The 14,081-nt window shown below is 42.6% G+C and overlaps 2 protein-coding genes across 5 annotated transcripts in view; one reads left to right on the top strand and one right to left on the bottom strand.

The window, feature by feature from the left end:
- Positions 1 to 3,259, bottom strand: part of SLC39A9 (solute carrier family 39 member 9) — a 45,363-nt gene extending 42,104 nt beyond the window's left edge. Inside the window, exons 1-2 of one of the 4 annotated variants that reach the window (XM_082317597.1) lie at positions 3,077 to 3,259; positions 2,664 to 2,781 (exon numbers count right to left, since the gene is read on the bottom strand). In XM_082317597.1, the coding sequence (XP_082173723.1) occupies positions 2,664 to 2,759 (96 nt within the window). In that variant the 5' untranslated portion in view covers positions 2,760 to 2,781; positions 3,077 to 3,259. Of the gene's footprint in view, positions 1 to 2,663 lie in introns of all 4 variants that reach the window. The other 3 variants (XM_082317594.1, XM_082317596.1, XM_082317595.1) reach the window with 3 other exon arrangements.
- A 244-nt stretch (positions 3,260 to 3,503) lies between these two features.
- ERH (ERH mRNA splicing and mitosis factor) lies at positions 3,504 to 12,214 on the top strand. Its single transcript, XM_082317042.1, has 4 exons — positions 3,504 to 3,615; positions 7,018 to 7,105; positions 8,284 to 8,404; positions 10,876 to 12,214. Exons 1-4 carry the CDS (start codon positions 3,613 to 3,615, stop codon positions 10,976 to 10,978), a joined length of 315 nt encoding a protein of 104 aa, XP_082173168.1. The 5' UTR covers positions 3,504 to 3,612; the 3' UTR covers positions 10,979 to 12,214.
- Positions 12,215 to 14,081: the final 1,867 nt, after the last annotated feature.

Below are 14,081 nucleotides of genomic sequence, written 5' to 3'. Positions count from 1 at the left end.
AGTCTCCATCTCCTTTTCACGACAAAATACTTAGACACAGTGAATACAGCAATCTAATAATTGCAGCCTACCCAGACAGGCAAAGTCATCTAGTTTGATCCAAGAAATCAAACCATTTCAGTTACAAAAACACCTGTGTGTCTCTTGTTAAAAACCAGGAGCAACACAGTAAATAGCATTAAAAAAAATGCATGGGAAAAATAATAAATTCCTCAAATTAGCAAGCTGTTCTACAGCTCAGTATTTGGCTTAAATCTGCATGCCACTGAAACTCTTACTTGGACCTAGCAAAAACTCACACCTACTTTCAGGAGCGAGCAGTCCCAGCCCAGTCAACACTGCCTGCCTCTGTTACACCAGCAAAAGATGCAAACTGCTAGAACTCAATTTTATTTTATTTTTTGCATTTAGGCTACAACTTAAGAGACAGCCTCAAGAACTGGTATACCACTGTTTCCAGGCCAAAGTTAGCCCAACAGAGTACTATAAATTAGGATTAAACTGAAAGGGTACATCTGCATACAGAAATAAAGCAAAGCCCTGATCAGTCTGTACCTTTTTACCACCAATGTTCAGTCGTACCTGGCTTTGCTGGAGTTTTATACTTTCAAGGATATCCAAATCTAACTAAAAGAATAGAAACCAGAACACAACCAATAAGTTCCATGGCAAAAAACTCATCTGAGGAAATGTATTAACACTAATGAATAATTTTATTGTTCTCCAGCATCTAGGGTATGTTATGCAAAGCATTCATTTTTGTTTTCTAACCATTATAAGTGGCTAGTGGGAGGAGGCATTTTTCCTCACTAAGGCCATCTGCAAAACTTTCTGCAAACCATAGAATGAACAGTCCAGTCATTTCAGTTTCAAGTTGTCCATGTTGCACAGGCCTAAGCAATTATTTTAAACAAAACAATTCTAATCAGACATTTCCAGGATTATTTAGTATTTGCAGATAATTTGCAGAGAGATTCAGCTCCTCTTTTAAACCAGCATAGCATGTGGATCTTTAAAATATCCTATTTAAGACAAGTGTAAACCTAAATCAAGAATTTCTGAGAGTTTAAGATACCACAATAAACTTGATTGCACACGTGTGTGCCATTGGTAAAATACTGCACACACAAAAGGCTAATAAATATGCAATTACTGCTTATGCAGAGTGCTATGGTTTTGGATCCACAACAGAACTGTATTCCTGCAGCTGTTGGGAGCCCCAGAAGATTTAGGAGCCCCGATTCAACGATATAAATAAGCCACATAAACACAGATCAAGAACTCTACCTCCAAACAACATACACATGAATAGATGTCATGAATATAAAGTCAGAGACAACAGGTAACTATCAAGCACATACATGAGGAAACGCAGAATTAAATACCAAAAGAGACAATATTAGCATGCTAGGCAGTGTTCTCGGTGAATTTGCAAGAACATCTTTTGTAGACTTCAGGGCAGAAGTGTGCTGTGAAGAGCGAGACAGTGGAAGCAACAGCCTTGGAAGTCATGCAAGGGAAGGTCCATCAAAGCATCAGACAAAGCACTGGCAAAACAGAACTATGCTAATGTTTATGTAAAGACTTCAGAATATATTCTCATGTTTCAATCCATTTAGCTGAACTGTAGTGTTACCAAAATCAACAGCCTTTCCTTCCATGCTGTTCAGAGTCTACTGCTCCCAAAGCCTCCTAGTAGTGATGGGACCAAAGGACAGGTGCAACCAGCTCTGTGACTTGATGGAAGAACAAGTCACATCTCTCTTCCCGAGCTTCACTTTCCAAAAGCAGCACTGCTCCCAGTAGAAACGGGAAACCTCTCTTAAGAGAGCTCTTAGTACCTCAGAACAACTGAACTCTCACTACCCCACACCTGTATACAACAATCATCACTGAGAAAGATAAAACCCCCCCGGGCATCAGAGGATATTAGAAGATTTTCAGAGACTGTAACAATCATAATCCCCTCAACAATCATCTCTTAGAAACACCCAAATACATTCACTTCTGAACTCCTGTACTGCTTGGAAACTCATTCAATCCATAAAAGTTTCCCTTTCCTTTAACAACACCTTATGTATCAGAGATATTTTTCCAAAATAATGCCTTGAGTTCCTTGGGATAGAAGCGCAACTTGAAGTTGTGTTGTAATCAAAGAGTTAGAGTTTAACTTTTCAGCAGCACAAGTTGTGAACAAAATTGTGAACCAAACCAAAGTTTTCTGAGAACGGTCTCTGAATTGTTTTTAGAAGCCCTAGTTTGAGACATAATAAAAGTTTAGAGACATAATAAAAGTTAATCTCTGACTTCAGAAGTTTCTGACGCAAGCTTCTAAGAATAACTATGTCCAGCTGCTGTCATGTCCTTCCACTACATGCCAATACTTTGCTTCATCTGTAGCTGAGATGCTTGGATCAAATTTGGCATGCTTAAATGGCTTTTATGCACACTGTAGAATAAGCATAATTTTCACTACAATTTTGAATGAAAGCTAACATCGCATTCACAACTTCCTTAAAAACCTTGTACAGTTGCAACGTCACGCGTATCAGCCCTGCCGTAGTTGAAAGGGGACAGCACTAACTCCTGCAGGTAGGTCTCTCCATCTAGATTCTGCTATTCTCCCTTAGCAACCGACGAGCAGTTTGGCGAAGCTGTCTTACCTCGGAAAAATTAACTGCCAAGGGGATAATTCCTGCCACATAGCAGGCGACCAGCATGGCCAGAGACAGCAGGCAGATGGAGCGGAAGTCATCCATTTCGCTGCTTTCTGTCCGGTCCCTTAAAGTGAAATTCAACAGCAACTTTTCCACCTCGCCCCGCACTCCTTAACCCGTGCAGACACTGAGCTCCCAGGAAAGGCTTCCAGCCATGTCTGTCTTGCCCGGCGGCTCCAGCCGGCTCGGCCCCCAGCGGCGGCCCCTCCGTGCCCGGCGTGCGGCAGCCGCTATCCCGCCCGACACCGCTGCAGAGGGCGGGCAGGGAGCCCCGGCGCGGCCGGGGAGGCACCTGCGCGGCCGGGGGAAGCGAGGGAGGGGAGCGGCCCAGCCCCGGGGCGGGCAGGCCCGGCCCTCACCTGAGGCAGCGGGACCTTCCCCTGCACCCCACTGCCCTCAGGGGAGGCGGCGGGGAAACAGCGGGCGCTGAGGCGGCTCCTCGCGGAGGGGCGGCCTGAGGAGGGCCACGGCTGTAAGGAGAAGCCGCGGGGAACCTGCGAGGCCGGTACCGCCTCCACCCGCCCCCACCGCTGCCTCGGAGGCCAAGTGGCACCTCCGCCGACCCGGCGCTTCCCCTTCCGGGGCACGCCCCGCCCCGCCCCGCCCTCACGCGTTTCCCGGCTTCAAGATGGCGGGCGAGACCGCGGCCACCCAACGCCCCGCGCGAGCCGCGGCGGGAAGGCGCGGCTCCCTCATCAAAGATGGCCGCGCGCCCCGCCCCGCCCCGCCCCTCCAGCCTGGCGCGGCCGGCCGCTCCCGGCATCCTCAGCGCCCCGCCCTGGCGCCGCCACCTCCACGGCCGGCCGTTAGCGCAGCGCTTCCGGCGGGCGCGGGGGGTTGTGGGGGATCGTCGCGCGCCTCTTGTCCGCGGCGGTGCTGAGGAGCGGGAGCCGTGATGGTGAGCGGGGCGGGCGGCGGGCCGGGCCCGGCGGCTCCTCGCACCCCGCGCCGGCCTGGGGGGGCGGCCCGTGCGGCTTTCCCGTCCCCCCAGAGCAGGGGGCGGTCGCCGGCACCGCGGGCGGGAAGGCGCGGCGGGTAGCGGGGAAGGCCGCGGCCGCCGCTGCGGGCCCGGGCGGGCGGCAGCACGTGCTGGCGGGGAAGCGGCCTCGCGAAGCGCCGCCGGGGCCTCCCCGGCACGGAGGCCGGTGGCCCTGAGGCGGGGGGGAGGCTTCCGGCCCTGGCGTGGAGCGGGCTTCCCCGGGAGCTTCAGCCCCTTCCCGGGGCGCTTCTGGAAGCGCAGCTCTTCCTCGGCGGCGCTCGCCTCGCGGCCCCGTGGCGTGTGCCTGCCTTAAATGGCTGGCTTGCGTTAGTTGACGCTGCCTCTGCCCATGCTGCTTTCCCTGCTCCTCCCCGGGGCTTGGAGGAGGGAAAGGCGGTAGCTTGCATTGGTGGGCTGTTTGAATGGCGTGCTGAAGCACAAAGGCCTGCCAGTCGCAATCGTTTGTTGCGCTCATTTAATAAATTCGAATATGCTGAAGCAAGTTGTTGCTCTGCGGTGGAGGGACAACTGTTCCTGGGCTTGCAGCGAAGTTCTACATCTGTCTGGCACTCGCTCAAAAGCAGTTAGCTTCTGCTAGGATGAGCAGCTACAAGCCCTGTCCCTGTTGTCCAAAGGGAAAGAAGACACTTAAACCACTTTTTCTGCCCAGCAGGAATAACTGAAATGCATTTAAGTGTGTGGTATACTACCTGTATTTGCATCATTGCACATCTTATTCTTACAATACTTGTTTCTCTTCCTTTTAAATTATTTTTTACTTTACTGTTGAATAACTACAACTGGTAGAAGCCTCTTTGGGCAGATGCTGCCTAGCACCTAAGCCCTGCTGATTTGGCTGTCAGTGCTGCCTTAGCCATTTTTACAGGGTTGTGTCTCCAATAATTGGAGCGCTTTCCAAAGTGCTCTCCAGAAGTTCAAAATCGGTGTAATATAAACCATGTGGTATCTTTTTCAGTGTCCTGCTTAACAGCAGTTAGTACAACTGTGCTTTAAAAGAAAATGCAAGAAAACCCAATTATGCATCAGAATAACGCGAGTCCATATTGGGCTCTTTCAGATAACCTGGTCCTAGTGCATGAAGGTTTATGGTTCTTCACTTGTTGTGGTTTTCTTTTTCCTAACAATAAGATTTATACCTATAGGAAAACATAATAGTTATTAATCACACTCATTTTTGCCCTGTCACCTAGGCACATATTCAGTAGGGCAGGTAATAGCTGGAGGAAACTTCTCTCAGGCTTCTGAACTTGTTACTTTTTTGTGCTTCTGCGGTGGGAGAGGAGGAGCAATTTTATCAAATGAAGCCATTTTTTTTCCCCTTAAAGGTAAAATGATGGGAAGTTCCCAAGGAAATGCTTGAGATATGATGTATTAGTTCTACAATACAGATGGTCCCGGTGGTATTAATCTTAATAAATTCCAGGCCAGTATCTGATATGGATACTGTAAAGTGTCTGAAGTGATAAATGGTTTAAAGTCAGGAGCCCAAATAATTTCTACCTTAAAGTTCTAAAAGAACTGGCTTACATGTCTGGCTCACTAATATTTTTTTCTCTAATCTGATTATTGGGATAATTTCAGAATATATATGATTCCTCAGCAAGATTCTGAGAGACCAAATACAGAATTCACTCAATTATGATACAGTTCTGTAACTCCTAGTCAGTTCTGTTTTATCTGTGCTCTCTTAGGTTTTGTCAAAGAAACACAACTTTTTTTAAATACTGAGTTTAGTTGAAAGAGGTGAAGATGTGTATGTAATCAGACACCACAAATGTAGTTTGCAAGACACTCTGATGCTAAAATAACAGCTGTTTTTTAGAACACACTGACTGAACTTGCTGATGCACCTCATCCATTGGTGTTAATAAGGGATCCTTAGTCAAATGCTCCCAGGAAATCAGTTGCAAATCCTGGAACCAAGCCTTGTCATCAGTGACCAGCAAATAAAAATGGTAGTGCTGGAAAAAGTACTTATAATAAAGTTTGGCAGAGTCTCTTTGGACTCCCTAGTAAGACATGCCTGTTCAAGCACGCTGTGCTTAGGAACAGCCAGATGCCAGCCCCGCTTGGGGAATTTCTTTCAAATCTAGTATCCTCTGGCATACATGAAAGTGGACTTAAATGGTCTAGTCTCCTTTGTATGATTTTTGTTACAGTGTATAGCTCTGAATTCCCCTCTTTTTTCATTTCTGATTGGGAAAAGTCTTGCTTCTTGTGTAGCTTTTTTCTGGGCTTCTCCGAATCTCCTTCTACCATGTAATTGGAGACAGAATTTAAAGAACTGAAAACTGCATTCCAGGCATGGGAATACTATCAGTCATGGTATAAAAATCTGTACCCTTTTCTAATATGTTCCTTCTAAATCCTAATATTTGCCATTTCTCTTTTCTGTCACTGCATTTGAACACTGAACTGGTATCTTCACTGATCTGTCCAAAGTCTGGGTCAGGATTTTTCTATCAGCAGCTGATTAATTTAAGCCCAATAACATGCTTTGGTATCAGTTTCCAGTGTGTCTTACTCTGCAGTTGCCTCCATGAATATTACATGTTGTATGCTCACCTTAGCATTGGAAATGTTGGATCCAATTAGCAGCACTGGAAATGGTGTTTTGTAGCGTGCTTGCGAACTTTCTGTGCTGTGTAACCTGTTAGATCACAGGTTCTGTACACTTCAAAAATCTTGCTTGTTTGCTCAAATTACTTGCTGTAGCCATGTGAAAAATATTACAGAAATAATGCAAGCCACAGACTGTACAATCATCTAAGTCTTTCCTGCAGAAGAACAATCTTACAGCCTCTGACGTTTGGAACAGTTATCTGTGCCATAATTACTGTTTCAGTAGACTCACTGAAGCATGAAAAACCAGTGCATCTGTTTTGCAGGAAATAATCTTGAATAGTAAGTGCAGATTTGTTGTATAATTTGTGTTCCCTTGAAGTTGAACATATAACTCAAAATAGCTATTTGTCTTAAAATCTTTAAGGTGAGACTGATAGTGAAGTTAATTTGGACTCCCTCTTTGCTCTTTAATTGGAGTATTTAAACTCATACTAACAGCTTGTGTTTGGAATAAAATAAGGATTGATGGGACTGATTGGAAACAAAAATTAACAACACAGCTTATATGAACAGTAAATGCTATTTGGAAAATGTCTGTGCCCTTGATTGCTAGTTCAGTGTTTCAATATTGTGCTTCTTTTTAGTGCTTAATTCAGATGAATAACTTAAACAAACAAACAAAAAAATCAAATTCTGCAAGTAATTTGTTTTCTTGGTGTTTGTTTTGTTTTTCAGTCTCACACAATTCTACTTGTCCAGCCTACCAAGAGGCCAGAAGGCAGAACATATGCTGATTATGAATCGGTGAATGAGTGCATGGAAGGTGGGTGCAGACATGGTAGTCAAAAATTGTGGTTAAAACGCCGTTTTTGACACGTTCCCAAACTTACTCAGTAAGAAAATAAGTTGCTGTTCATGTTTTCCCAAGGTAATTCACAAAAAAATGCAAAAATCTCATGCTTTTAATTTACTAATGTTTTAGCAAACTAAAAAACAGATATTCTTTGTTTCTAAAACTTCCTTTTTATATTAAATGTATCTTTTTGTTTTAACTAGATTGAACCACATTCAGTTCATGAGAGTAGGCAATATTCTTGGTGGGGCCATGCAGCAGACTTGCCTGAATGCATTTCATTGCGGGATCAGAACCTCTCTCACTAATTTTTGTGCTAGCCATGTAAAGGAAGGATTGCTACTGGAAATAATATATAAAATAAAAGTATGTGTGCAGTTGATACATAATTTGCAGCCTCGTGGCATGTGGGCCAGAGAAAAAGTCCTGCATGACTTTAAGAGACACATAGTGAGCTTGGAAAGAAGATTGGAATACTACAGCTGTATGATTTAAATGTGAAAATTCACTTAACATTAAAAATTCTAATTCCAGGAAGTTTTCCAAGGCAAACAAAAGCATAATAAAGACTATGTAAAGCCTCCGTGCTCACTTTGATATTATATTCTTCTCAAATGTATCTGAATTATTTATGGGCTAGCTTAAATAAAACTGATTTAAATTCATATACAGGCTTGTGCTGTCACTCTTACCTCAGTAGCCTTGTTTGACTCTCTCATCAAGAATGATCTCTCTTCTGAGATTTGAGTAGTTTTATTTTGCTTTAGTTCTTCTCTTTCTCGGGTACTTGTACCGTAGGAATATATGTTGCAATTGCTGTCTTAAAATTATTAGAAGGAATTACAGATTTCCGTTGGAGCTTACTGCATGGGAAGTTCCATCTTTGACAGAACTAAAACTTTTTCCTCTAGATGCTTCTGTCCATGCATCTTACCTGATTTTATAGTATTAGTATTATGTTTCAATGCGAATAGCTAGAACGAAAGCATTTCAACTCTGCAAAATCTGAGTATGAAGTTTATGTCTCTGTTTTCATGGTAGTCATCTCTAAACTTTACTAATATCTGTGGTTCAATAGCTGAAGAAGTTTCTGCAAATACGGTTGCTGGTTTTTTAATATTGCATTGTTAATCTTTTTTTCTCTGTAGGAGTCTGTAAAATGTACGAAGAGCATCTGAAGAGAATGAATCCCAACAGTCCATCCATTACATATGATATCAGCCAATTGTTTGACTTCATTGATGACTTGGCGGACCTCAGCTGTCTTGTGTAAGTTCAGTTGTACAAGTCCATTTCAGTGACTTAAAGAAGTCAGAAGTCTTTCATGTAAACTCTTACATGTTTTATGTTAAATCTGGTAAGGTTGGGGGGGGGGGTGTGGTGCAGTAACTGTGTTAGTAAGGCAGCAGTGTTGCAGCTGGCATGCCATGTTGCCCACTCCAACTAACTGCATTGGAATAAAGTATCTCTAAAGAAAGCTTAGAAGCTGATGGTTCCACTTGGATTTTAGTCGCATTGAAGTTCCCAGCATTTCAAATCCTGAAGTCCAACAGTTTAATACAGCTACGTATTTAATTAATGCTAGAATGTGTTTAAAGTGGGGCTGTGTCTGCCTTTGTGCAGTTGGTCTGATTCTTATGGAGGAAGAATGATTACAGAATTTTATTGAGCCGAGGGTTGCACTAGTGGTACGGTAGAAGCGTATAGAAGCACATTGCAATGGTTTGTTTTGATCAAGATACAGTGAGGTGGAAGTTTCTGTAAATCCTAATGAAGTGATTGAGGAACAGATGAATCCTCCAGAGAGCCCTAGCTAGTTGTTTGCATGTTCTTGTGAATACATTATCTCCAGTTCTCATCTGTGTGTTAAAGTTGTGGGCAAGCAAAGGTGGTCTCGCGTACTTTCCATTCTGACTGTACTGTGAAACCAAATGTTAAATTTCGCTATTTAGAACCTAACTTAACATTGTAACTAAATCACTTAGTCCAGATCATGGGTACTTTCCACACCATAAATTTCAAGGTAATGGTTTGATATGACAGTGGTATCAACTTTGCAGAAGTTCTGTAGGAATAAGGATACAAATCTCATATTCAAATAACAAGAGACATAGTATTTGGCTTTTTAAGCTCAAAATTCCAGAAACTTTTTTAAGCCGGTGAGTATCTGGTGTGGACATTCCTGCAGCTGTACTGCTCTGTCTGAAATCCCAGTGCAAGTGCTTGTGCAGCTGCACAGTGAACAACTTTTGCCAGTTAATTCCAGTTAAAAATAAAAAGCAATTTTAAAAAAACCTGAGCATTAGATTGCTTTCCTTTGCATTCTGATAGACATACAGAATCTATGTTACTGATAGTGACTTATTACAAATGAAGTAGCAACTATTGCCTAGTACAGTCTTGTGCCTGCCTTAATTAGGCTTGTAAACTCAAGTGTCGTGCCAAATTCTACTTCAGCTTATACTTTTCCAGCAGGTGGCACACGTAGCACGTACTGTACCAGACATGTCTTGTGTTCATGGAAATTCCTGGAGTACTTGCTATCTGGTCTCATAGTGTAGCACTATGAATGGATTGGGGCAGAAATCAGTAACTTTTCCCAAAACTAACATTTCCTATACTGCCCTGGAACCACTACTAACTATTACTACTAGTACATCAATATATACTGAAACTCTTTCAATGGCCTTGAACCAGTCATGCTGGGTTTTAAATAACAAGGCTTTCTTAGAAACAGTATGTTTAGGGCTTTTTTCCTTAGGTAAGAACTGTAAATTATTCTGGATTGAGTTAACTCTGGATTTTTACTTAGATTTTACCAATGATCATCTCGCCCTTCTTACCTGGTTAGAAATATGTGTACCAAGATTTAAAGACTGACCGGGACTTCAGTAGTTCTTGAAGCATTCACTGAAAGTACCATCTTCATCAAAAAACCATTCAACTTTAACAACTAAGGGAGAAAGGAGGGCATGAATCTACACAGATAAATTCACACAATTTGCTTTCATTTTCCAGTCTAATTCTGCTTCAGTTCAACAGTGTCTTGAGTAACTGAGTCCTCTGGCCCTGGCAAGAAATCTTGCTAGTGTGGACTACTTTTATCAACTATCCCTGAGTAGCAAAGAAAATGAGTCTGTGGGTTCTTGTTTTCAGTTTGCTTTTTACGAAGTGTCCTTGTTTGGTAGATGCAAGCTTGCCGTCACTGCCAACTGGCAAGAATCCTTTGTCATCCATCTATGAGTCTGCCTTTACTCCTGGAAAATTATGCGTTTATTCATTTTCTAAAAATTCCAAACAGAACTTGAAAACTCACATGAACACTTGCTTGAAGTAGCCTTGAAGAAGTGTTTGGCTCATCAGGACAACTTAGATTGTTTCCTGGTGGAACTATTCTTCATTCTGAGCTCCAGAATATTAAGGTGCTCCATTTGTTGTCTCCCATAAGTAATTATATTCATGAATTAAAATGTGAACACACTGTGATCCAGTCACTCAGTAGTCCTTGGAGCATCTCGTTTTATTTCAGGTTCTTATTGATCTGCTGGATAACTGGGTTTTAGGGAACAGGATAAATCTCTCTAATAAGTGGCAATTCCTATCTAGTTCTGATGTTATTTGTGTTCTGTACACAACTTTCTGCCTTATACACTTGAGGACGCTTAATTGTTTGTGAAGTTCTTCTGGTAGATGTACTACAGGGCAGACCGATATTACATTAATTCTTTTTTTCTCTCTAGTTACCGTGCTGATACTCAGACATACCAACCGTACAATAAAGACTGGATAAAGGAGAAGATCTACGTCCTCCTCCGCAGGCAGGCCCAGCAAGCAAGCAAATAATGGGGGCACCGTCATCACGTGGGTTTGGGGGAGGGCTTGGACAACAGGTGTGTACAGAGTGCAGTAGTGAACGTTTTGTATTATAGTCATCCTGTTGTCATCTTGTTAAACTCTTTAGCCAGGACTGAATGTATTGTTAGAGATGCAAGGATTTTGTTGGATTTGACTTTTTTTTAGTGTAAATGGAGAAGAAAGCGCAACATCTTCAGCAGATTTTTAATTTGTTTTTTCCTCTGGTTAGCTAATGGTCCTACCTTATTTGAACCCCTGGGGCTGTTCACATTGTACTTCGCCACATTCACTGTATGTGCCCTTCTGTGGGGTTTCCAGCATTTAGTTACGTCCTTGAGACAGTCTGAATGGGGAATAAAAAATTACCCTTTAGTTAAACTTGAGTGCTGAATTTTGTGTTTTCTGCCAAACAACAAATGAAATCTTTCTGGCCTGTTTGCCAAAGAACAGGGCTTGAAAGGTTACGGGGACTGAACCAACAGTTGTTTGCCGTATTACAGAATGGCTCCATTTCTGGCCTGCCGAGTTAGTTCTCTGGCCTAGTCTTGACTACTGTCTTTCCTAGGGATCTTTGGGAAACACAGCAACCCTCTTGCACTCTAAACTTGGTCTTTTTACAAGGCATTTATATGCAGGTAAGCGTGTCTGCTCTGGGGTAGGTGATGGGTAAGAGCAGGCTGAATGTATCACATCACAGACCCCATGAATTTGTCTATTTCCAGCCTTCCCCTGAGAAAGGAATAGGCAAATCAAAGTGTTTTGATGGGAATCTGCCCCAAACTGCATTTTAACTGCTTGCACACACTGTAAAATTATATCTGCCCCTGGATATCTTGAATGCTCATGTCTTTTTAATTTTGCTGTACTGAAAAAGTTTGGATTGGAGGACATGTTAGGCCAAAAAATACAGCAGGTAGGAAAGCAAGGCTGGCTTGGTACTTTGTGCCTTTGCGTTAGTCTAGAGCTTATCTACCATAAGTACAGATTTGAGTCTTAGACTGTACAGGTATACTCAACCAGGAGTAGTTCCAGGATTAACAGAGCAATGTCCTCTCCAGTGCACTTAACTTCCTAATATACATCAATAGTTTCTGATGGACCTCACAGCAAATGGATTGTCTTGAAAGAATCTGAGGTCAAATCAGCTGTCTATAGTAAAGCTTTAATGCAAATAGCTTCGCTTAAGCGCTAAGTAATAGCCGCTGAAGGCTTGGAATCAAATTACTGAAGAGATAGAAATTCTTAGGAAGATATTGGGAGGGGGTGTTAAACTTTTTTCCCAACACGAATACAAATTGGAGATTAGACCTACTAGCTCTACAATTGCAGTGACCCTGAATCGGTTCAATCTGCTAACGTAAAAACGTGCTTCCTTTATAATAAATAGTGATTTTCAAAACAGAGTAGGTCAGAAGTATATTAATCCACTTAAGGTTACTTAAATCTGTAAATACTTTTCTATGGAAGTTTCATATTCAAATGCAGCTTGACACAGTAAGTAAAACTTAAAAAATTCACTATTGCCCTATATAAGGACATTCAGGTTTAATATAAGCAGTGTTATTTAAACAGCTTGTCTAGCTTATCCTCCTGTATAGCAAGTAGTAAAATAACATGTTCTTTCCTAACATGTTTGGGTTTTACTTCTGGTAAGTGTTTACAATTTTTTTTAAAAAAATCGCAGTATTCTCATGGTGGATCATTCAAGGTGCTAAGTAGGATGCGATTTTGCAGTCTTTAAATGAAGCCAAGTAACCATCCCTTCTCGCTTCCTGTTGCATTAAAAAAACAGTGATTTAATATTTTCCTCATTCTGTGAGCTTGTTTTCAGTTTAAGGAAAACCAGCAATGGGGGCTCTTTCCCTGTTGTGAAAAGTGCGAGGAGCGTGCTGACTCTATAGCAATCAGGAACTTGGAACATAACACAGCTTTTCCCTCAAAGATAACCTAAAGTTCGGTCTGATAAAATCTTCCTTTTCTTGGTTTTGGCTCTAGTATAACTGTGCAGACTATGACCAGCAAACACGTACAAAACATCAATTTCTCATGTTAGAGCAGAAAATGGGAAGAAGGTGCTTTAAAGCAGGTGGGAATAAACGTTTCTCCTTTATGAAAGGGACTTTGTGAAGGTGTCGTTTTTGGAAAGTGAACAAGCTTTAACTTCATGATTAATTCACAGTAATTTTTTTTTTTTAAATACTTAAACTTCTGTGGTCATCTCAGTAATTGAAGTTTTCACGGAATTGGAAAATGCAAGTAAACATTCCTTTTATGCCTCTGGAGCCAGACTTGGCCTTCTGCTGATATAAAGGTATTGTCTGGAGACCACTGTAAGAGAAGGGACTTGGGCATCATCTCTTTTCCCCCTTGTCCCCCCAGCTACAAGACTTCTTTTTTTTCCCTGAAATAAACTACTAGTTAAAACTCTCTAGTGCACAGTTCGTGAGCTGCTGTTCTCCGTGTTCCTTAGAGTTGCCTTTTACTTGATTATTCATGAAACAACAGATTTGTTGCTTAACTGAGCAGCTGACTGAATACACTGGAAGGAAAAAACATACTGCAGCTTCTACCTGATGTGCAGCTGGTTAGAAAGAAGAATCTGGAAAGCTGTCTCCAGCTCATCACTGCCCTCAGAAATATAGCGAGGAGGGTTATGAGCAGGGTGGAAATACTGAATACATTTTTTTTTTAAAAAACGAGTCCATTAAGCGAGCCTAGCCTCAGCTCAATGAGATGTATGAGCCCTCATCCGTCGCCAGGAGTACTGAGCAACCGAGGTACTTGCCTGACTTCAGCTTGGCTTGTAGAACCATGAAACATGCTGCATCTTTTCTAATCATGGAATAGGCAAGTCCTCGTGCAGTCTCGGGACTGCCTGCTACCGATTTCAGGCTGAGGCATGACCAGAATGGTACAACTCATTTCTTGGCATGGCTGTTCACTAAGCGAATAGTAAGGTGAAGTTCTGCGAGATGGCCGAGCTGGTCTAACAGTTCGCTGCTGTTGAAAAGCGGGCTGCTACTGCACGCTACGTACAAGAGAGACATTGGGCGCTGTGGGGGAGGGGAGGACAGGACTGCCAGCCCGCACC

Source organism: Platalea leucorodia, assembly GCF_965183815.1.
Source record: "Platalea leucorodia genome assembly, chromosome: 7".
NCBI lineage: Eukaryota > Metazoa > Chordata > Aves > Pelecaniformes > Threskiornithidae > Platalea > Platalea leucorodia.
Note: the sequence above shows the minus strand (reverse complement) of the source record. Positions and strands in the feature narration are given on the sequence as shown.